Source organism: Aegilops tauschii, chromosome 7, assembly GCF_002575655.3.
Source record: "Aegilops tauschii subsp. strangulata cultivar AL8/78 chromosome 7, Aet v6.0, whole genome shotgun sequence".
Classification (NCBI taxonomy): Eukaryota; Viridiplantae; Streptophyta; class Magnoliopsida; order Poales; family Poaceae; genus Aegilops; species Aegilops tauschii.
This window is the reverse complement of record NC_053041.3, coordinates 116,195,727-116,221,149: the sequence shown is the minus strand read 5'-3', so window position 1 is coordinate 116,221,149 and position 25,423 is coordinate 116,195,727. Positions and strand designations below refer to the sequence as shown.

The 25,423-nt window shown below is 45.5% G+C and overlaps 1 protein-coding gene across 2 annotated transcripts; it reads right to left on the bottom strand.

Moving 5' to 3' along the window:
• Positions 1-14,831: 14,831 nt before the first annotated feature.
• LOC120968477 (uncharacterized) lies at positions 14,832-19,005 on the bottom strand. 2 transcript variants are annotated; one of them, XR_005763008.2, is made up of 6 exons: positions 18,469-19,005; positions 18,255-18,355; positions 18,099-18,172; positions 17,279-17,445; positions 17,093-17,185; positions 14,832-15,312 (listed from the first exon to the last, which is right to left on the bottom strand). XR_005763008.2 is itself a non-coding variant. In XM_045230866.1 (3 exons), exons 1-3 carry the CDS (start codon positions 18,769-18,771, stop codon positions 15,211-15,213), a joined length of 693 nt encoding a protein of 230 aa, XP_045086801.1. In that variant the 5' UTR covers positions 18,772-19,005; the 3' UTR covers positions 14,832-15,210. The 2 variants fall into 2 exon arrangements, 1 of the variants encoding a protein (XP_045086801.1); XM_045230866.1 differs by lacking the exons at positions 17,093-17,185; positions 17,279-17,445 and having other exon boundaries at positions 18,255-19,005.
• Between the last annotated feature and the right edge of the window lie 6,418 nt (positions 19,006-25,423).

Here is a 25,423-nt window from a genome sequence, read left to right as displayed (position 1 = left end):
CTCAAGCATGTAACCGTGGGAGTGCATTATTTTATCCTCATACCTTGCTTTTCTCTAGCAAAATATTTTTGTTATTTCCTTACACTACATTATTTTTTCATCTTTCCTTTGATCTCTTAACTATTTATTTATTCGTACAAATGGTAATCAGTCTTTGTTTACCTAACCTGAATGTTGTTCTGAACATAAATATGTCCTAAGAATTAGGGTAAGAATGAAGCCAATAATTGTTGAATGTCTCCAGATGTAGCTGTTTTAACCAGCAAAACTTAGTCCAAATGGTCAATAAAATTATTCCTTTGACCTATCTACAGAAGTGTATCGATCCATTAAGTTTCCTTGAGATACGTGACATATGTCACAAGTAGCACGTGAAGAGAATAATCAGTTCAGTAACTTTCAGTTAGGATGCCTGCAAAATTAGGATTTATAAACAATGTTTTACATCTTTCCATACATTGGTATACGATGCAGTGCCCTCTCTGAAGACACCCAGCACCTCTTCATTGGTTGCCCTGCAGCTGCTCCAATTTGGCAACGTCTCGGCATCTCCCCCTTTACCATGGTTCCAACACCTGTGGACAATCCCCACTCCGGTACAACTTCATTCTCCAGTCTGGCCTGAGATTGTACTACCTATACTTTGGAAAATTTGGGAAGCAAAAAATGCAGCTGCATTTAGGAATGAAAATCATAGCCCATAGTAGTTATTAGTAGATTATGTAGGGACTTTGAGCTCTAGACTGGCGATAAAATAACCGCCTGCCTTGGCGTGACTATCTCTCTTCACGCATTTTTGTGAGCCTGTAAACTCTCTGTAACACCTTGGTCGTTGGGCCATTTTTAGCAATATACATACAGGTGGGGATTCCACCTGGTGATTCCTCAAAAGAAGTGAAGGAGATGCGCCTCACTAGCTGTTGCTACACAAACTAAAGGTAACAACCTCAATTTTTGATGAAGGGAGGTTAGATTCACATGGCTTTTATTATTATTCAATATATATGTAGAAGCGTGTCACTTCTTAGACCATTGGTACTTATATCAAAACTAGAGACCTTTCATATATAACCATCTAATGGCAATTCATGTACAGGTTTTGTATGTACGATCCTCTAATTAATGTGCTCCAAGAAAAATCAGTTATGCAAGGTACAGCTCTATCTATTGGGAAATAGTTGCTTCACTAATTCTTTTGAGTTTGTATTCATGTTGTGCTGATGGTAGTGTTTACAGCAGAGTATCAATGGTAAAGGGATCGTTTATTCCTAACTGAAATCCTGTAGCACTCCATAGATGCTTCTTTTGTCCTGTCTGACTAATTAGTTTTTACTATGCACCTTGATCCTTAGTTTAATGGCTACTGATGTAGTGAAGCAGGGGCGCTCGCTTGGTCGGCTGATTTTATTCATACGAGTAACGAACATACTGCGATAGCAGATAGAGGGTGACGCAATTATTCTCCGACTGCAATAATTTTACTTCATCATGCACGATGCAAACACCTTCATATGTATGTGCTAATGACTAGAGTTGATGCCACTGTAATGCTTACAGCCTATGAAAGGTCACTGATTTAATCTTGGTGTTACAATATACTGTTCATGGTTTATGTAAATAGCATGGAGGCAATCATGAAATTGTAATTGTTCATCTTTTATGTTAGTTTATTTTTTTGCATTTTATTGAGGTTAATCCGTGGTATATCATGTCACTGCAAGATGGTATGTGATTTTTTCATGTCTCTGTCTACATGCTAATAACAATAATTCAAGCCGCCTGCACATTGCACAATCAACTTCTCACATTAACTGAATCATCTATTAATACTTTTTTGGTGGATCTTAATTTGAATGGACCTAGAGTAAATATTTCATTTTAAAATCTGGACGACTTAGTTTTTAATCTGTGAATTTTCTATGTACTTCTTAACTCTCAACCGCAGTCATATATTTGGCTACTTTTATAATGGCTACTGATGTAGTGAAACAGGGGGCTCGCTCGGTCGGCTGGTTTTATTCATACGAGTAACGAGCATACTGCGATAGCAGATAGAGGGTGATGCAATTCTCCGACTGCAATAATTTTACTTCATCATGCACGATGCAAACACCTTGATATGTATGTGCTAATGGCTAGAGGTGATGCCACTGTAATGCCGACAGCCTATGAAAGGTCCCTGATTTAATCTTGGTGTTACAATATACTGTTTTCATATACACACGGCTGAACTATTACTCTGTCACACTCATGTGAGAAACTGAGAATGCTTGACCAGCTAGAAAAAGTATTTGACCTGAGTCTTGATCTACATCATTTGCGAGGCAAACAATCCTGCTCTTTACTTACTATGGTGCTACCTCTTTTTCCAAAATATATATTGGAGTGTATAATAATCTGTTAATAACATGGTTGTTTCCTATCCACATTTATCTTCCCGTAATCAGTGGTTATTCATGCTTTGGTTTCTTCATTTGTTCTACTTTAAGCGCAATCTCATTGAATCACATGCGCATATGCAGCATGTATTATTGAGGCTAAATCTGCCACCTCATAATTTTCAACTTTGGCCTGACCACACATGTATAAAGGTGGAGATCCGGTTGTGTGGAGTCCTTATGAAGAGAGAGTTCTCATAATTTAAAACATCGGAAATTTGAAATTACAAAAGCCTAAATATTGATATCCAATTTGTGTTAATACATCTTTCAAATGGTTCTCCTTATTTTGTATTCTCTCATATTATATATCTTTTCAAATATATATATCCAATTTGTGTTAATACATCTTTTCAAAAGTTTCCATCATGCTAAAAGCAGTTTGGTTTTGAAGCAATTTTGTATTCTCACAAGAAAATTATGCAGTTCCCTAAATACAATAGTTAGCAAGATCATTCATGTAAGGTTGGTATCGCAACATTATTGATTATATTTTCCATGAAATTAGGTATTTGGTTTTCCCATCTATAAATAGTTTTTTGCCCATCGAACATGCACATGAAAACAATTCCATACAATTGAATAAGAATGAAGCCGTTATAACCACACCCCCCCCCCCCCCCCCCCCCCCTCCCTCCAAAAAATTGAAGGCGTTCAACTAACTTGCAGTAATAATATTACAATTTTATTTCGAATTTATACTAGCCCATGCAAATGCACGGGTTGACGACTAGTATTTCCTAATTTGTAAAATCGCTCACGGTTACCATCCTCGTGTGGCCTCGTCGTTGCCATCGCCGGTCATCAACGGCACATGTTCAACAATCAATCAGAGCCGTGACCTTCAAGTGGGAGCTAAGTCTGATCGGGCATCTAATCAATCAGTAGGCCACGGAGCCGCCGCTAAGCCGTCCTGATCAGCAGCGCCGTCGTTGCTGCAGCTCCCTCTCGGAGGTGCGGCCGCCGCTTGTGCGTGCGTAGCTTGTGTGCATCGGCCGGGGCCGCCGACTTGATCGCCAGAAAACAATCGGCTGATCACATACGTACTAGTTCATCATGACACGATCAATCAATGTATTGTACATGGTGATTTCCGCGGCCAAAAAGACCTCCGGCATGGATCCATTGACTATGTACAATCGTCTCTGTTGCATCTCATGTCCGCCGGAAAATATTCGTCCGAATCGGTCCTTGTAATCTCGTCGGAGCAGGAGAAGAAAACACATGAATTTCCCAATACGTGTAGAGTTTTGGTATCTATTTTGTAAGTTTTTCAATTTTACCCTTTGAACAAAATATGGTTTTTTCTAGTAGTATTGGTGGATCTAGTCCATTAAATCACTGAAAATGGACGGCTTACATTATTTTGATGTACTGTAAAAGGTCTCAAAAAATAAAAATAAACATTTAGTAGAACCAGGTTTGTATGGGCCAGTCTAACTGTTGAACTGGACTACAGCTGCCAAAGTTGGACCCAGGTTTCACTCCAGCCAATTCTCAACCTTCACTACGGGTGAACGAGATAAACAAACAGAGGAGAACCACAAGCGGTTCTGGAAGCGGAAGGGGAAGATCGAAGCACCCGCTGGCATCACAGGAGAAGTCGGCAACGACAGTCGCCGCGCCATAGTAGCTACTCGCCATTGCCTCCACCCTCCCAATCAACAAGGCATGCACTTTTCCCCTTGCTTCACCCAACTCGCATCTCCTCATAAGTACTCAATCATCCCTGTTTGATTGGCCAGTTGAGAGTGACACTTGGTCTGAACTCTAGCTTAACGATGCACGCATAGAACAGATTGTGGAATACAGTGGCCAATTCATCATGATGGATTATCATTATAGGATCTACACTTTCCAGCTTCTTTTCCGATGAAGGGTGGACTTTATTAGCTCAAAATGAAGTACCTTTTTCTCTTTCATGGACTACTTTTGTACCTTTTATTTGAAAATTAATAAAAATACGTAGCAGAGTCCTGATGTTTCCCTCAAAAAAATAACTATAGTAAGCAGATCATGTGCTAATGGTCATGTGCTATATGTTAACCATCTGCTTTGGTGCTACGCGTCGTTTAACTCAGGATGCGCTTCGCAAGTTGGCAAGATGGCTTGTGGTTCAGAATACACGCTATCTGAACTTGAGTGCACACATGGGCTTGTAAGATTATATATCTTGTCATGCAAGCACTTGCCCGATGACTGCATGCATAGCTAGGACTGCTGATCAGGAATTTGCTATAGCTTATTATCCAGCAATCTGTCAACTGATCTTAGGCATGTACTCCCTCCGTCCGAAAATACTTATTGAAGAAATTGATAAAAATGAATGTATCTAGAACTAAGATATGTCTAGATGCATCCATTCCTCCGACAAGTATTTCCGGACGGAGGGAGTACCATCTTAACAGTTGTACTCCCTCCGTTCAGAAATATAAGATATTTTGGATATTTCAATATGGACCACATAAGGACTGAAATGAGTGAACAAACACACTAAAACGTGTCTATATACACCCCATTTTGAAAAATGTTAGAACATCTTATATTTGTGAACGGAGGGAGTATGATTTAATTAGGTGTTTGTGTTTCGCCTATGATATGATTTAGGAGTATTTGATGGGCATATCATTTTTTTAAATTATGATGGTACCAAATTATGTCTGGGTACTAAAACTTTGTCGAGTCATTGAGTAGATGTTTGACGGATAGAATACTCAGTTTCAAGCGTTGGCTGCAATTGACTCAGGGCGTGGTTTTTAGTTAGATTTTTTTTTTAAAAGGGGATCTCCCCGGCCTCTGCATCAGAATGATGCATACGGCCATCTTATTAACGAAATAAAAGGTTCCAACAAGGTTCCAAAGTCTCCGACTGAAAAGAAATAAAAAGACAGCTCACACAGAGCTAAAGAGGCTGGGCACACAGACTAGCCAAGATAAGACGCCACAACCGGCTGGCTAAAGATAGATAGGTAAATTAATTGCCTATCCTATTAGATGACCGCCATCCAAACCGGTTGAAGATATCCCGAGCTACCATCTCCCAGCGGATAGATCCAGTAACCAAATGCTCCCTGGCCTCCATCGGAGTGAGTAGCGACCATGAACGGATCACGGCCGTGGCTCGGAAAATAACCTGCAAAAAGTGAATACGTGATATTCTGTTAAAGACCAAATCATTTCTGCAAGTCCAGATAGTCCACAACAAAGCGCAAACTCCAACACGAATATGTCTCGCTAATTCAGGCTCAATCCCGGTGAGCCATGTCCCAAATAAAGTAGTGACAGAATTCGGTGGAGTAATATTAAAAGCAATGTGGACCGTCCGCCAAAGTACTCTGGCAAACGGGCAATCAAAAAAGAGATGTTTGATCGTCTCGTCCCGATCACAGAAGCTACACCTCGTAGGTCCTGTCCAATTACGCTTAATCAAGTTATCTTTGGTTAAAATAAACTGTTTATGGACAAACCACATAAACACTTTTATTTTCAAAGGAACTTTGATAGCCCAAACATGCTTGGAGGTAGGAATGGAGCTCGAATTTATTACATCAATATACATTGATTTCACCGTGAATACTCCAGACCTAGTCAGTTTCCAGCGTAATTCATCGGGTTGTTGAGAAAGATGGACATCCATTAGTCTCCGAACTAGACGGAGCCAATCTTCCCAACGATTGCCCACTAACGACCGTCTGAATTGAATATTAAGGGGGATGGATTGAAACACCGTAGCAACGAATACCTCACGTCGTTGAACAATGCGATATAAAAACGGATATTGAATGGCCAAGGGTGTCTCGCCAAGCCAAGTATCCTCCCAGAATCGTGTACTAGCGCCGTTGCCAATAACAACCTTTGTCCTATTAAACATAGATTGTTTGACTTTCATCAGGCCTCTCCAGAAAGGCGAGTCAGTTGGCCTTACTGTGACCTGGGACAAGGATTTTGTCTGTAGGTACTTGCTGTGAAGGATTTGGGCCCACATAGCATCAGTCTCAAAAGAAAGCTTCCACAGCCACTTGCTAAGAAGGCATATGTTCTTAACTTCAAGATTCTCAATACCAAGACCCCCTTGATCTTTCGGTCTACAGATGATATCCCATTTTGCAAGTCTGTACTTTCTTTTTAGCTCATCACCCTGCCAAAAGAAACGCGATCGATAAAAGTCCAGTCTTTTCCTAACACCAACTGGGACTTGAAAGAACGATAAGAGAAACATAGGCATACTCGTGAGCACCGAATTAATCAGAATTAATCGGCCTCCATATGACATGAGCTTGCCCTTCCAGCAACTCAGGTTCTTCTCAAACCGGTCTTCGATGCACTTCCATTCTCTATTGGTCAGCTTTCGATGGTGGATTGGAATACCTAGGTAAGAGAAAGGTAAATCCCCCACGTCGCACCCAAACAATTGCCTATAAGCCTCCTGTTCGTCTTTGGCTCTACCAAAGCAGAACAGCTCGCTCTTATGAAAGTTAATCTTTAACCCGGTCAATTGTTTGAAAAGGCATAACACCAGCTTCATATTTCTCGCCTTGGCCAGGTCATGCTCCATAAAGATGATTGTATCATCAGCGTACTGAAGGATGGATACACCTCCATCAACCAGATGAGGTACCAAGCCACCCACTTGACCATTCTCCTTAGCCCTTCCTATCAAGATGGCTAACATATCAACCACAATGTTAAACAGGATAGGGGACATCGGATCTCCTTGTCTTAGGCCTTTATGTGTCTGGAAGTAATGACCAATATCGTCATTCACTTTAATTCCCACACTCCCTTTTTGCGTAAATGATTCGACCTGGCGTCGCCAGGCTTCATCAAAACCTTTCATACGCAATGCCTGTTGGAGAAATGGCCATTTGACCTTATCGTACGCTTTCTCGAAATCCACCTTAAAAATGACACCATCTAACTTCTTGGAATGGATTTCATGGAGCGTTTCATGAAGGACGACCACCCCTTCAAGGATGTTTCTGTCCGGCATGAAAGCAGTTTGGGAGTGCTGCACCACAGAATGCGCAATCTGTGTGAGCCTATTAGTCCCGACCTTGGTGAATATTTTAAAACTAACATTGAGAAGGCAGATTGGCCTGAACTGCTCAATTCTCACAGCATCCGTCTTCTTAGGAAGCAGTGTGATAGTTCCAAAATTCAAGTGAAATAATTGAAGCTGTCCAGAGAACAGATCATGAAACATAGGTAGCAAATCCCCCTTAATAATATGCCAGCACTTCTTGTAGAACTCCACCGGAAATCCATCCGGTCCGGGAGCCTTATTATTTTTCAACTGTGCTATAGCATCAAACACCTCCTTCTCCAAAAAACGGGGCAACCAGAATATCATTTTCAGCAGCCGAAAAGTTGAGGCACATCCTCAGTTCTGGACTCATCGAGAGATACACAATTATCCTCCGGAGGTCCAAATAACTGCCTATAATACTCGGTTATATATGTTTTTAGGTTATCCTGTCCTACAATAGTGCCCTCATCTTGTTCAAGTTGGAATATTCTCTTCTTTCTGTGCCTACCATTAGCAATCAGATGAAAGAATTGAGTATTCGCGTCCCCTTGGACCACTTTGCGAACCTTAGCTCGCAAAGCCCACTTCAACTCTTCTTCGCGGAGAAGTTCTTTCAACCTCTTCTCTGCTTCAGTTTTAACCTGGAGCTCAGCAGGCATCAAAATCGTGGATTCTGCCTTAACGTCCAGATTCTGTATAAGAGAGAGGAGCCTGTCCTTCTCAATCTTATACACCCCACTAAGGTGCTTAGCCCAACCCCGTAAGAAGATTCTCAAACTCCTAATCTTATTTTGCCAACGCTCAACCGCGGTCCTACCTCCAACACCCTTCGCCCATTCCCTAGCGATGAGGTCTAGGAATCCTTCACGTTCGAACCAGGCCATCTCAAAAGAAAAGGTGTTTTTGTTTCCCACGTGGTTCGGCTCCCCTGAGTCAACGAACAGGGGTGTGTGATCGGAAAAACCCTGTGAAAGAGCTTGAACCGTCACAAGCGGGAACTTCTGTTCCCACTCCACACTCGCAAGAACGCGATCAAGCTTTTCGTAAGTCGGGTTGGGCAAAGAGTTAGCCCAGGTAAACTTTCTACCAGAAAGCTCTATCTCCCTCAGGTCCAAGCTTTCAATAATAGTATTGAACATGAACGACCACCTGCCGTCAAAGTTATCATTATTCTTCTCCTCTCTCCTCCTAATGATGTTGAAATCACCCCCAACTAAGATGGGAAGCTGCTCGGACCCACAAATCCGAACAAGATCCGCCAAAAATTCCGGTTTAAGCTCGGGCTGTGCGGCACCATACACCGCCACCAACGCCCAGTTGAAACCATCAACCTTAGACCTCACTCGAAACTTAACCGCGAAGTCGCCCATCACTACACTACGGACTTCAAGCGAATCGCATCTCACACCCAGCAAGATACCACCCGATCTTCCTCGCGGAGGGAGGCAATGCCAATCAAAATCAACACCACCCGCAAGAGAGGAAAGGAACTGGTTTTTAGTTAGATGTGAAATGAATTTTCTTTGTAACTCAACAAATATTAATTTCCTGGTGTCGGTTGTTTTCTTTGAGAGTTGTAAGTTCTTTTTTTGACGGGAAGTTGTGTAAGGTCTTCCTCGGCTTCTTCTTAGCAGATATATATATATGCTACCTCAGATGCAGCCCCAGAGTTACAGGTTATATGGTTGGTGACCTGAGCAGGGTACCTTGTGTGCCGGACGTTTTGGTCACTTTTTCCTATCGTGGCAGCTGTGACAAAATGTTGGTTCATGCCTTTTTTTAGAAAAGGAGGATGTACCCCGGCCTCTGCATCTGGACGATGCATGCGGTCATATTATTAATTATTCACAAAGACCATACAAGGTGATACATCAATAAGCCTGAAGCCACCATCTTGGCAACACCGTTGCTACTCCTATCCCCATGATGAAGGCGTGCCGAACATCCTGGCCTAATACCAAACAGACATCACACCAAAGCCTAATATCTAAAGTCGGGTGTCACATCCAAGCCACTACCTGGATTGGGTCCCACACCGGTCTGGCACAGGGGCGGAGCCAGCGTGCTGGCGTTGGGTTCAGATGAACCCAACGATTTTTTCTGGGCGCGTATAGTACACAGGTACGTACATGTTGTGACCCCAATAAAAAATAAGGGCTGACCCTATCAACTAAAAAAGCAACGCTCGACCCAAAGCCCAAAAGCCCACAAGTGAACTGCCACCGTGATAAGCCTGTTCATAGCTTCGTGATCTGGTCTTCCTATTCTCATGTATGTGCATACAGCCGCCACCTGACCTTTTGCCGTTGTTCGCTTCCTCGACTCTGTGATCCCATTTCTCCGATTCGCTATCATCGATGGTCACTACTCAAGACACCAGCGACGAGCCGGCACCAACAGGTCGACGTCGGCAAGTCAACTATTATAGTTCAAATTCAAGGTACTGAGATCACATCTCACATCTCCTTTCTGTTGCACATGCCCTAGTTTCCTAATAGCTTATTCCACGCACTTGTTGATTGATATAGCTTATCGAACTAAGTTTCTCAGAGGGAGGTCGATCACCATATCCAGATGATCATGCAGGCACTTAAACCCATTAGACGTAGGCAAAGTGCATCAATTATCATTGTTGCAAGCGGTCTTGAAAGCCAGAGGAATTACTTTACATCTGTTGCCTTATGATCTGGCTAATAGGAAAGAATTTCAGAGCACGATGATATTAGGCGAAGATATTTAATCGGGGGACCTTACAGGCCACCGCTTTGTTTTGACTATCCCCAAAGAGCCATTGGTGATGTTTCATGAAAATTTAGTCCAAAACAGTTTCATCAATAAGCATATCACATTTTATTTAGCCTATCACCTTCTGAAGTTATTGCCAGAAGAGATGCTTTTCAGTTGTGAATGTTGTGAAGAAAGAGTTATGTAAGAAAATGGGTAATCAGTTCAAGAGCAATTCTTCAATTTGCTATGTGGAGAAAACTATTTTCTACCATTATTATTGATGTTTTGTTTGATATTTTTAAGATGATGAAAAATCGAAATGGGGCACTCTAAAATGTGACTGACTTAACATGCTTTTTTTGCTTGATGGTATTTATTTTAAACTTGTCAAACTAATTTTTCATCTGCTTCAATGTTTCCAGGAATATGAGAAACTATACCTAAGACCTGAAGATATTTTTGTACCACACTATTTACAATATGTAAAAAGGGGGTTTTAGGATCTCATTCAGCATGTATGTACAACACTCTTCATTTTTTACTGTAACACAATATGTGATAAGTGATATCATAATTCTATTCGTTCAATTATCTTTGATTGCATGTTGAACTCTTCTTGTAAGATTGTGTAAAATTAGACTTTACACATAACTAATTTGTATCAAATTCTCACAATAAGTTAGTGAATGAACCCAATGGCTAAATTTTCTGGCTCCGCCCCTGGTCTGGCACACTCCCAATGAGCACCGCACGCTGCAAGGGCCGTCACCTCCATCTTCCCTCGGTCCATCCTCAGAGCAGAATTGATGCACCAACCTTGCCAGGCCTCTCTGCCATCAACGCCACCATGACTCCAGACAGCTTCCTCCTCCTACGTGAGTCCATCTCCTCGCATCAGACACCGAGACTCCACAGCGCCACGCCGTTCAGAACCGCCACCATCAATGTGGAAGATGAAGCACCGCTCCACCAAAGACGCCGTCCTCCGGTCCCTCGAGCCCGTGTGCACCTCCAAGAATGACGCCCCCAAGGGGGAAACGACACCAGAGAGCCGCTGTCATCCGATCTACTAATCTAGGGTTTCCCCCGGAGGTAGCAGAGAGTGGCCTTAAACTTCTCCACGACGATGCCTTCAGGAAGGGAACGACGCAGACAGCGTCACCATCGCCGGCCTTGGCAATAGCCAATAGCAGGTTTTCACCCAGATCTGATCGAAGACCTCCATCTCTCGTGCAAGGGCCGTCGCCATCCCTGCCGGGATCTCAACGAAGACTCCAAGGAGTGGATCGGCGTCGCGGCGTCGTCGTCGTTGTAGCCACCGTCGCCGGCCAAGGGTTCCCCCCGATCCCAAGAGCCCCACCATCCAATCACCGCCCACCACCCGAATCCGGCGAGCAAGGCCACACCGAAGCCTAGATCGAGCGGGATAAGGTGAAGAAGATGAAGCTGGCGCAGGTCGATCCAGATCTGGCGGCCGGCCGACGGAATCACGGCCGCCATGAGATCCCACCATCGGGTCCTCACCGCCCACGCAAGGCGAGGAAGACCGGCCACACACCCGCGGCCATCCTCCGTCAGGGAAGGCGCCGCCCACCTTGACCGGGGCCGCCACCCCGGCACACCAAGCTCTCCGCGCGAGGAGCAGCCAGCCCCGCCGCCACCTTCCTCGATGCCGCGCGGGCTTGCCGGCGGCTATCTCTGGTGGCGGCGAGATCTGGAGGGAGGGGAAAGGGGGCCGGCGGCGCTAGGGTTGGGGCCGCCCGAGTCGCCCCAGAGGAGCGACGCGGGGGCAGGAGGAGCGAATGTTGGTTCATGCCATGAGCCCGAGATATAATAATAATAACACACAACATGGAATACGTACTATTTGGTGGTCTGGCAGCTCCGGCTAATTACTTGAAGGCTGAGCTCAGGTCAGGCTACTGAAAAAGTGGTCAGGCACGAACTAAACAAGATGCCGGCTAGTGTGCGGCTGCCCCTGGCCAAGCAAATTCCTCTTGTACTATGTTAGTTGAGTTTGATATTCGCAAAAAAAAAATGTTAGTTGAGTTTGTTTAATTGCTCTCTCATGATTATATAGGAGCATGTTTCATCTAGTCAGGGAAGAAGCAAGTCTTAGTCTGGAACTAGCTTAACCCGCGAGGCAGCACGCCGTGCCCATCTATAGGTTGTTATAGAATTATGAACAATGGTTATTATAAGCTAAAGAAAATATATGTGGTGGCTTCACATGTGTTATATGCTATTAGATAAAGAAAAGCGCATTGATACATACACAGAGAGGGTGATATATATAAGAGCTCAAGATCGAAATAAGTACATTTATTAAACCATGCATGATGCATGTTGACAAACAAATTGACACACACACGTTGATACACTTTTAATAAAAGCTACATATTGAAACCGCGTACAGTCCACTCTACATAGCCATGCCTGTGCAGTGGCATGCCGCGCCACGTCCATACCTTATGTTTATATATATGCTGTCCTTTTTGTTCCATGCTAGTTCACAATGCAAAAGAATAGTCACAAAAAGATGTCTCAACTGGAATGGACTTGCCTATACAACAACCTCGTCAAACAACTTAAACCATTCATTATCATTACGCACTAACCCTCTTGAGGGCGTTTTGGTGCCCAGGCTCAGATGCACATGATATCCTGTTCATTGATTGTTGTATGGGGATTGGGGAAAGCTAGTGTCAGATGGCAGGTCTGGTTCGTGGAAAATCTAGATACAGATTATATACAATCATGAATAGTGCGCTGCTGTGGGCCTTGCGCGTAGGGCGGGAGGCTGATTTGAACGATCGATTGACGGCGCCGTCTTCCCTGGGTTCTGAACTTCTGATCCATGTCACATGATCGTTCGCTTCCGTTTGAGCCTTGGCCGTGGTATAGATGACGTGCAGACAAGTGGATTAGTATGGCTGCACAAGCTTAGGCGTTGTTTGGAGCAAGTATTAGGCGTTGGTTTATAGAAAACGAGTTTTTACCTGATTTTTAGCAAAACCTGTTTTACTATTTTTTTGTTGAGAATCAGTTTATATAAGACTACGTTTGGGTTGGAAAGTGTGTTTGTCAGTTCCTCATTAGGATAACGATTCAGACTATTCCTATTCTCTCCTGATCTTCTCATTCTTCTGTCACATTCAGTCGAGGTATACAAGTACAGGAGAGCAGGCCCATCGATCTCGCCGGATGGGCGCATACACGCGCGTGTAGAAGATAGCTACCGAGGCAAGCGCTGGATCAATTTGATCCGCCTGCTGCCGAACGCACGAAATTACGGGTGTACACGCACGCAGATGTAAAACGTAGCTGCCGAGAGCAATCTTCTGGATCGATTACATCGGCCGGCTGCAGAACGCACAAAACGACGGCCGTACATGTCCATGTAGAAGCCAGCTACCCGGCGGCTGCAGTCGCATGTACGCGAATGCTCAAGGAACTGAAATCGGCGGCGACAACGACCAAGACGGACGACGCGGTAGAAGCGACGGCCGGCGGCTAGAGGAGGACGGCCTCAAGGTGCGGCACACCATTGTGGCGGCTGTCGTCAGTCACGGGCGTCATGAATCACAGGACAGGCCAAGAGATATACAGATCGCGTTTTTAGTCGTTTTTCTACAAACCCGAAATTCCTGGTTTATGGGAATCCAGTTTTGCATATCTATGGATTAGTTAGGAGAGCCAAACGTGTTTTTAGTCTGTTAAACAGTTTTTCTGTTTTATATAGATCTAGTTTCCCATATTCCTCCTATCCAAACAACCCCTTAAGGCGATTTGGTAGGGCGTAGTGGAAGATTGCCGGGAGGTGGAACTCATCTGCCACCAGAGCGTTCGGTGCGACGACTTTGTGCGACGGCGCATATGTAAAATCAGGGCCGACGATGGCGCAGGATGGCCCGGAGTTCTTGATGATCCAGTTGACAGGTGTGTTCTTTTCTTTTCTTTTTTGTGCGGGAAGATAGGTGGGTTCTTCACACAACTACTCTCAATCTCGCCCTCGAGGGGATTGTTTCTTGCGATGGATGACTGTTGTTACGCGCAGATTCCTATAATCTGCCACTTGATTAGTAATCCCAACTGAAGGTTTCACTAGACCGTGAGCATCCCAACAGAATTCAAGATTTTCATGGACAATACTCAATGACCTGAACTCTCGTCCCTTCACCTGAATCTCCCCAATGATCATACTCGTGAATTCAGTTGAGATACTTCTGTTGAAGATGATTGACACTGGCCTTGCAGTCCCCTCAAAAAAGACACTCGCCTTGCAGTCATTGGTGCATGGCCGCGTGTACAGAACAATCAGGAGAAGAACGGGGATATAGAACAGAGCGAGGATTAGGATGCAGACAAATATGGTAAGAGATTGGGGTAATTGGCTGTTTGATATGGATCCGTCGTGCCAGACGGACCAGGTGGGCTCATAAAAATCCCTGCACCGTAGGCATATTTCACGGGCCGAGACGGCGATCCCCTCAACAGACAGCAATAAATAGGGAGGCGCCTTAAATGATTTAGCGATATACACCTGAGACACAGCCGGGAAATATGCGAAGAGGCTCTGATCGCGAGGTGCACGGACGAGCGTGATAACAGGTCCATCCGAGCCCGAGATCAGAAACGAATTTTCGGAAAATAACTTCTTTTATTAATCCTACTCTCAACTTCATCAGCAGAATCAACCATATATAATTGTGGAAATTTAGGAGAGAACCCTGAGGTGGTAAAAGCGGACCAACACGATGGTATACGACCCCATTTATCTTGAACACATAGCGAGCACTACCAATACGATGGTATACGACCCATTCATCTTGAACACATAGGGAGCACCACCAACGTTGATACTCTGGTCAATATAAGCACCCCAAGGATGTAAAACAAAACATAAGAGTTATACCCTGGGTCAAAACTCCGCTTACCAAACAAGATGTCGAGAGGCGAATTCTATAGTTCCTCTCCTGCCTGATCAAACACATAAATCGATTAGAAGATGCATCTCCATCAAATCGCAACAGACTGTCCAGAGGAGTTGGCCCCACATGGTGAACCGAACTTTGGCGCCACGACAACACCCAGTATAAACGGGCCGTCGAGCAGTTGTCCCTGCATGGTGAACCGAACCCTCATGAAACCAATAAAATGCACCACACCACTCACACATAAGGTCCGGACCGCCGTAATACGAACACCCTCTACAAACAGCTGTGTCACAAAAACACCACAATAAAAAAAGCTGAAAACACCACATAACTTCTAAAAAATTCGAAGAAATAAGCACACAAATCCATACTCTTGACTAGAGCAACCATAGAAAACAGGGCTTTGATTCGTCCAGAAAAGAGCATTAATCCCGGTTGCATTACGAACCGGGACTAATGTGAGCATTAATCCCGGTTCGAGCGGCTAGGGCACCGTACAGGCATTAGTCCCGGTTCAAATGGGACCTTTAGTCCCGGTTGGTACCACGAACCGGGACTAAAGGGTGTGATGCCCATTAGTACCGGTTCCTGGCACGAACCGGTACTAAAGGTTAGACTTTTAATACCGGTTCGAGCCACCAACCGGTACTAATGGGTTTGAGGCATTAGTACCGGTTCATGGCACGAACCGGTACTAAAGGTCCCATTTTCAAACTCTACCCCCTCCCTCGTGGATCGCCTTTTTAGTTTTGTAAAAAGCAAAAGAAAATGATAAAAACTTTAAAAATTAAAATCCTTCCAGATGTAGTTATGTTACTACATGTACTAGTTAGAAAATTTAAAAACTTAAATTTAGACATGTTTTGCAAAAAGTGTAGGGAAAATGTAAAACGGCTATAGCTTTTGCATACGATGTCAGAAAAAATATATAATATATCAAAATGTTCAGCACGAAAATCCGCATCCGATTTTGACTGCCTACGGCCTGTTTGCAAATTCTAAAAGGAAAAAAAATTTATGCTCAAATTTCTTTTTTTTTGAATTTTTGTTAAATCTGGTCAAACTACTTATTCAAGAACTATTAGTGTTACTAAATAATTATTCAAGAATATTAGTGTTACTACATAATTATTTCAATTTTTTTGAATTTGGGTCAAATCTGGTCAAACTGTGGTCAAACTGTGGTCAAACAATGGTCAAACTGATTATTCAAGAAATATTAGTGTTACTAAATAATTATTTTAGTTTTTTTGAATTTTGGTCAAATCCGGTCAAACTGTGATCGAACTATGGTCAAACTACTTATTCAAAAAATATTAGTGTTACTAAATAATTATTATTTTTTAAACAATAGTTTCAAACTCAAACAGTGAAATGTGTGACTTCATGCTCAAGCTAAATTCCTGAGGGTTAATAGGATTGACATCTTACTATTATCAGGAAAACAACAAGTGCAGATTTGGAAACGAAGGAGAATAGAACCCGTAAGTTAAGCGTGCTCAGGCTGCAGTAGTGAGAGGATGGGTGACCGTCCGGGAAGTTAGATGATTTGAAATGATGAGGGGTGATTAGAGATTAGAGGTTAAATTGAGCAGTGATGAGGGATGATTAGAGATTAGAGGTTAAAATAATTCAAAATTTTGAAAGTCAAAGAAAAATTCAAAAAAAAAATTCAAAAAACATAAAATTTCCTTTAGTACCGATTACCAACCGGGACTAAAGGGGAGGCTTTAGTAACGACCCTTTGGTCCCGGTTTCAGAACCGGGACTAAAGGTCCTTATGAACCGGGATTAAAGGCATTTTTTCTACCAGTGAACATCTTTTGAAAGAGGAAGCTCAACCCCACGTAGTGCACCATGTAAACAACAGCAATGAACACCAGTGAAAACCAACTAAAGAAAGAAAAAAGGAAGGCCGACAACGATCGACCACACGAAAAACAAACACAAACGTGCCCACAAACCTCTCTTTCTTCCAGACATATACGACCGTATCAACCTCCTCTTGCATCGTGCACGAATAATATCCTGGGGTTCCATAATTGATGTCGGCGGCACTTAATATGAATACAAAAAAATTAAGAACAAATTTTAAAAAGCGCAAACCAGTTCATATAGAACAAACTGAAAGCAAAGAAAAACATACTGACCTAACGCAACTGGGCGACAAAGAGACCCCACGGTTCGCAATGGAACAACCCATGGCCGCGCAAAGACAGGTCGAGTACCAACGGAACGAACATCACACACACCGGACTCATGAAAAACGCCCGGCGCACCAAGAGCCTCGTATCGTAAGCAGGCAAAACCAAGCCTCCTGCAAATAGTACAACCGATGAGCCAAACAGGCACATAGGAAGGAAAAAACCAAAACAAAATAGACGACCAAACACACGAGAGTAAGAGAACACGCACAACACGACCAACCCAGCCACGGGCATGGCCATGCACCCAAGAATACACGTACTACCCGGGGTACTCCTAGCAACACACCATGACACTGGCCCGGCACGTCGGCCATGTACATGGCCCATGCACCCAAGTATGGGTGAAACAATCTGGGATAACCCTAGCATCAGAACAGAACGCAGACATAACCACGTCGGCCAAGCGCATGACCCATGCACCCAAGCATGCGTGTACAGCTTCGGGTGCCCCTAGCAAAAAACAGACGGCAGATGCGACCACGTCGATCGAGTGCATGGCCATGCAGGCAAACACACACGTACAACCTAAGATGCCCTTAGCAGTTAGAGACACAATATTAAAATACAGTACACAAACAGTGTTCAGTTTGACCACGACCAATCGCCCTGCTAGACGCCAACCTGGCCCCGTCTACCAACAGCAAGACCTACCGCTTGTCCCAATCCGCATCCACCTAGACAACCAACAGTAAGCAAAGCATGCATGCAACCAGATGTCACATCCAGCGGAAAGAAAAACGAACAGAAAGAAGCAAGAAAATACCAGAGGCCGAGACGGAAAGATGACGGGAAGGAGCAGTCCAGTCCACACACCGATTGGATTCACAAAAGAAGCACCTGCAGAGAGAAAAAGCACCATCATCAAAGCAATATCCAGCAATAACCAATGAAAAAAAACCCACAAAATCAATGCACTAACCAATAATTGAATCGACCGGGCGCTTTCCCAACCGGATCTCTTCCCTCCGCCGCGTGGAGGAACTATCAGCCGCAGAATCGGACGCCAAAGAAGAAGGCCAGCTAGGCAACCAAACCAACAGAGCGCTTAGCATATGGAACAACACCAGCTTATCCTCCATAATAAACGTGGAAAAAAACAAGAAGGAAAAAAAACAGCACTGATCAGATCGTACATGGGCACCACGAGACTGAAGAACCGAAGGATCCGCCATGCACCCAGAGCCGAGGGACCGAGCAGAGTGGCCACCCCATCGCAGTAACTGAGCATCAGACATGGAACTATCCATCATAACCGCAGGCTGAGTCGAGATACCGATCGAGCGGAGCAGTAGAACGACGACCGACCACGGCTCCGCGCAGCAGAGGAGGCCGACCGGGACGCCGCGGACCATTAAGACAGGACCTAGCGGCGGCTCGGTGAAGCCCCCCTTCGCCGCCGCGCCACCAACGGTCCCTGGTCCCTTCTGCGCCTCCATCGAGTGCGCGCCCAGTGGCCTGGCCTTGACGTCCCTGGCGGCTTCCGATCCTTGCACAGCTCAACGGTAACTGGCGGGCCGGCCCGTGGCCGCTGTACAAAGCCCCACCGCGTCGTCGCCTCTACGTGCTTCTCCCGCCGGCAATGGAATGGCCCGCGACCGAGGAGGCCCACCCGGACGGCGCCGACCATTAGGACAGCAGGAAGAGCCCACCATGAAGTTAATGCACGCAAGGGCAAGGAACACGCAATACAATAGCATGGCAAGAGAAAGGACCTATTTATAACCCCTGCAACATGCACACCAAGGCGTCTAGATTACACCACAAAAGCGGCAGCATGAGCGGCGCAAATTTGACAAAATTTGACCTGTAGACGAAATCAAATCACAGAATGAACTGTCCGTGAAACTATTTCACGCGGCTGACCCGTGGCGCCTAGCTCTCAGGCGCTGCACTAGTGCAACGCCCGGGAGCTAGGCGCTGCACTAGTGCAACGCCTAGGAGCTAGGCGCTACACTGTATAGTGTGGCGCCTAGCTCTTAGGCGCTGCACACTGACTTAGTAATTTTCTGATCACACGGGTGCGACGCTGGCCATGTAGCGCCTATCTGCGAGGCGTTGCACAGTGTAGTGTGGCGCCTTCGTGTCGGGCGTCACACAAAAAGGTCAGCCGCATGAAATAGTTTCACGGATAGTTCATTCTGTGATTTGATTTCGTTTATAGGTAAAATTTGTCAAATTTACCCATGAGCGGCATGGTCAAAGCGGCGGCGTAGGCGGCAAAATCTCTAGACACAGCGACTACAGCGGCACCGATCAGGAAACACCGGAACTATCTAGCTAACGCGATCGAAGCGGTACCGTTTTTTCAGTGGAAAGCGGCACCTAGGACGGCATCGCAGGACAACACACGTCCAGCAGAAGCCACGCGCAGCCCAGACAAAGCAGGAGGGCCGCCCACGCAAAGCCAGCACCGAGGAGAACGCTGGACAGTCAAAAAATGCTAAAGCAACCAACACAGCCGGCACGCACGTTCAAAAAATTTGAAACCAAAACCAAAGCACACCACGCATTCGTACACAGTCATTTACCAAAATAATACACGTGCCATGTACCAATTTATCCAGGGGTCATTTTTATACAAGCGGTGAAACCTCATGGCGAAAACCTCCCCGGAAATAGAGGTTTGGGTATTTAGCTAACGAAGCCCCGGTAGCAAGTCTAGTTGTGGTAGTGTGTGAAGCCAAGCAGTAGTAGGATTGGGAGGCACTGGGAAAGGTAGTAGTGATCTAAGAAATGTGGTTTGTCCTCCTAAGATAGCCATGTGTGGCGGTTGCACTCTCTCGCTTTGAGCGGACGCCATCTAGTTTCATATCTCGAGTGGTGGAGCTAGCCGAACCGAAAGTTCATGCCAAATGTGCCCTGGAAGAAGGCTGGCAAACGCCACGTAACACCTTTAGCCAAAACAGATGGGAGGAGCATGCTTCCAACCTATAAGGATGGCGGAAGGGGTATGCCCCGATGCACATCGGCGTAACACCACTGTCCAAGGTGTCATGGTGGCAGAAGAGGCAATCTGACATGCCGCCAGCCGAAAGGATCGATCTTCAGTCCTACCTGATGGACGTCTACAAAAAATGCTGGCATATTATTAAGGGGGATTTGCTACCTATGTTTCATGATCTGTTCTCTGGACAGCTTTAATTATTTCACTCGAACTTTGAAACTATCACACTGCTTTCGAAGAAGACGGATGCTGTGAGAATTGAGCAGTTCAGGTCGATCTGCCTTCTCAATGTTAGTTTTAAAATCTTCATCAAGGTCGGGACTAATAGGCTCACACAGATTGCGCATTCTGTGGTGCAGCACTCCCAAACCGCTTTCATGCCGGACCGCAACATCCTTGAAGGGGTGGTCGTCCTTCATGAAACACTCCATGAAATCCATTCCAAGAAGTTAGATGGTGTCATTTTTAAGGTGGATTTCGAGAAAGCGTACGATAAGGTTAAATGGCCCTTTCTCCAACAGGCATTGCGTATGAAAGCTTTTGATGAAGCCTGGCGACGCCAGGTTGAATCATTTACGCAAAAAGGGAGTGTGGAAATTAAAGTGAATGACGATATTGGTCATTACTTCCAGACACATAAAGGCCTAAGACAAGGAGATCCGATGTCCCCTATCTTGTTTAACATTGTGGTTGATATGTTAGCCATCTTGATAGGAGGGCTAAGGAGAATGGTCAAGTGGGTGCCTTGGTACCTCATCTGGTTGATGGAGGTGTATCCATCCTTCAGTACGCTGATGATACAATCATCTTCATGGAGCATGACCTGGCCAAGGCGAGAAATATGAAGCTGGTGTTATGCCTTTTCGAACAATTGACTGGGTTAAAGATTAACTTTCATAAGAGCGAGATGTTCTGCTTTGGTAGACCCAAAGACGAACAGGAAGCTTACCGGCAATTGTTTGGGTGCGATTTGGGGGATTTACCTTTCTCTTACCTAGGTATTCCAATCCACCATAGAAAGCTGACCAATAGAGAATGGAAGTGCATCGAAGACCGGTTCAAGAAGAAACTGAGTTGCTGGAAGGGCAAGCTCATGTCATATGGAGGCCGATTAATTTTGATTAATTCGGTGCTCACGAGTATGCCTATGTTTCTCTTATCGTTCTTTCAAGTCCCAGTTGGTGTTAGGAAAAGACTGGACTTTTATCGATCGCGTTTCTTTTGGCAAGGTGATGATCTAAAAAGAAAATACAGACTTGCAAAATGGGATATCATCTGTAGACCGAAAGACCAAGGGGGTCTTGGTATTGAGAATCTTGAAGTCAAGAACAGATGCCTTCTTAGTAAGTGGCTGTGGAAGCTTTCTTTTGAGACTGATGCCATGTGGGCCCAAATCCTTCGCAGCAAGTACCTACAGACAAAGTCCTTGTCTCAGGTCACAGTCAGGCCAAATGACTCGCCGTTCTGGAAAGGCCTGATGAAAGTCAAACAATCTCTGTTTAATAGGACAAAGGCTGTTATTGGCAACGGCGCTAGTACACGATTCTGGGAGGATACTTGGCTCGGTGAGACACCCTTGGCCATTCAATATCCGTCTTTATATCGTATTGTTCAACGACGTGAGGTGTTCGTTGCTACGGTGTTTCAATCCAACCCCCTTAATATTCAGTTCAGACGGTCGTTAGTGGGCAATCGTTGGGAAGATTGGCTCCGTCTAGTTCGGAGACTAATGGATGTCCATCTTTCTCAACAACCCGATGAATTGCGCTGGAAACTGACTAGGTCTGGAGTTTTCACGGTTAAATCAATGTATATTGATGTGATTAATTCGAGCTCCATTCCTACCTCCAAGCATGTTTGGGCTGTCAAAGTTCCTTTGAAAATAAAAGTGTTTATGTGGTTTGTCCATAAACAGGTTATTTTAACCAAGGATAACTTGATTAAGCGTAATTGGACAGGACCTACGAGGTGTAGCTTCTGTGATCGGGACGAGACGATCAAGCATCTCTTTTTTGATTGCCCGCTTGCCAGAGTACTTTGGCGGACGGTTCACATTGCTTTTAATATTACTCCACCGAATTCTGTCACTACGTTATTTGGGACATGGCTCACTGGGGTTGAGCCTGAATTAGCGAGACATATTCGTGTTGGAGTTTGCGCTTTGTTGTGGACTATCTGGACTTGCAGAAATGATTTGGTTTTTAACAGAACATCACGTATTCATTTTTTGCATGTTATTTTCCGAGCCACGACCATGATCCGTTCATGGTCGCTACTCACTCCGATGGTGGCCAGGGAGCATTTGGTTACTGGATCTATCCGCTGGGAGATGGTAGCTCGGGATATATTCAACCGGTTTGGATGGCGGTCATGTAATAGGATAGGCAATTAGTTTACCTATTTATATTTAGCCAGCCGGTTGTGGCGTCTTATCTTGGCTAGTCTGTGTGTCCTGCCTCTTTTGCTCTGTGTGAGCTGTCTTTTTATTACTTTTCAGTCGGAGACTTTGAAACCTTGTTGGAACCCTTTCTTTCGTTAATAAGATGGCCGTATGCATCACTCTGATGCAGAGGCCGGGGAGACCTTCTTTTTCGAAAAAAAAAACCTGGTGGACGTCTGGGCAATTTTCCGTGATGCGATGGCACCCTCTAGGCTGGACATGCTTTGTCGAGCACTTTAACTGAGCTTCCTAGATAACAACAATGGATTGCAAGTTTGAGGGATTTAGAGTTGTCGCAGTCGAAGAAAAGATAGATCAATGTAAGATCTACGATAGCCGTGTCTTTTCACATTAATGCCATACTTTTTCGCTTAATTAGCTCCCAAGTACTATTATTTTCTACTGTTTTCGGAATTAGCACAATGGGCCGCCCACTTGCGCGAGTAATTACTTTATTGATTTCTTATTGAACAAGTTAAATAATATTTTTTTAGGGCAAAAGAATGTCAAAGCTACGCAGAGCAATACCCTTTCGCCCCGGTGCCACCGCCGGTTCGCCTCGTCTTCTGTGGTCCTTGGACCATGGAGACACAATGGATCCTGACCCTTGTCGACGGGAGAGCTCCGTTTTTATTTTTTATATTAGTTTTATTAGGGTTTGTGCCATGCTTATGAAGAGCAGGCGATGGCAGTTTCTTGAAGATGGAATAAGGTCCTCCCCGCCTAGCCCCCATCCCGGTGATGCTTCTAGCGTCGTCGGAAGGTGTGTTTCCGGTGGATCTTGTGGGATTCGGTCGGCGTTTGTCTTCAATGGATACGTCTGGATCCGGTCTTCGTTCTTCTATGCATGTGTGTGTGGAGGTTGGATCCATCCGATCTAGCTTCTTTTTCATTGGTGACGGTTGCTATTCAGGTGCGTTGGGAATTACCACGACGACTTTCCGACTTTCTACTACAATAATGTTTTTCCGATTCCGATGAGGGAGGAATGATGACGGCAGTGCGCCTTCGACTCGCTCCAGTGGTTGTAATCGTTGCTAGGTGGTCTATGGACCAGGATGTAACTTTTACTTCTGGCGTTTTTTGTACTACCTTGATAGTTGATGAATAAATCAGAAGTTTCTCCTGCAAAAATAGAAAGTTAAATAATATTTTGGTGTAATAAAAATATTCAATGTTAAGGATCTCTAATAGTAAACAATGGAATGGGGTGCAATCAAATTTTTTATCCACAATTGCTACGTTACTACGCTCTTTTCATGCATTTATGGTTGGAATCGGACAAAGAATGCAACCTGACGTGTATCATGTGTATTTTTATTGACAGACCTGGTTTGCACGGCACTTCATAGGTATTGGTTCATGTATCTAACGTAAAGGTCCATTTTTTTTAATGTGATAGTTTTGAACAGAAATTTGAGTATTATTCAAACCTATGAAACTATATATATCTACAAGTAGAATTTTAAAACTTCAAAATAAAATAAATAACCAAATGTATCAGATTTGACACATGGTTTGACATTGTTGTCACTTGAATGTGTGAGAGGGATAGCGTATATATTTGTACTGTGCCGTTTAGTCTTTCACTGGATGGGTGTGTACTTATCCACACTTTTTTTTCCTAGAATTGACAAGTTTCACGTGCCTTCCCTGTGTCAACTTTTCTTAATGAAGAGTTGGATGTCTTAACGGCGGGCCCGCCGAGTCAGCGACCCCACGCCTTGTCGTCTTCGTCACCTCGGTTGCGCGTGGAGAATCAATGTTAAGGCTGCCGCCGGTCAGCCTTCCATTGATTCCTCACCGCCGGGCGGTGCGGCGATGCGCCCCCTCCCGTCACGCGTACACACGCGATGCCGCCCCTCTCCCCCGGCCGCTATAAAAGCCGCCCCCCCTCGCCGGTGGAATCACCCGCTCGCAGCCCCCCTTCTCTCGCCGCTGACGCCCTCTCTCCCCTTCTACCCACCGCGTGCACGCACACCCTCGATGGGTGAACGGTTCCTCGGCGACGCGGCGGCGGCCAACGGCTTCGGCCGCCGCTCTCTTCACGGGTGGGAAGCTCACCTCCTCCACGAGGCGAACTACCCGGCGCCCCCCGACATGCGCGCGCCGGGGCGTTGGAGGCTCAGCGCCGGGGGCGTCCCAGTCCGCCCTCTGCCTGACGTCGAGCATCCCGGATACTTGCACGCCGAGATCGAGCGTGTGCGGGCCTCCCTGTCGGAGGAGGAGCGCGCCCTCCCGGAGTATGACGCCGGCAACCACGAGGCGTGGGCGGCGTACTTCGAACGCCGACAGGCGGAGCGGCTTGCCTCCATCAACAACGCGCCGGTGGTCAGGGGGAGCAACAACAGCGACGGTCGTCGCCTGTGGTGGGGCGCCCCCGGCCGCACGCTGCACGCCGTCCTCGAGTACCTCAAGGGCAGCAACTATCCGCCGCTCCAGTACCCGGTGGCCCCGTCCCCCCATCGGAGTGTCGGCCCGTGGCTGCCGCGGCGAATGCTGGGCGGGTCATCCTCCTCCTCCTCCTCCTCCTCCTCTCCCGATCCTCCTCCCACTCCTCCGATTCGCCGTCGCTCGTCGGCGTCAAGCCCGAGCCCGTGGAAACGCCGCTCGGCCGGCGCACCCGCAGCGTCGGCATCATCATCAACAAGGGCGGCCGTGCCTCTTCCTCGGCTCCTCCCCGCCTCATCAAGACGAAGACCGA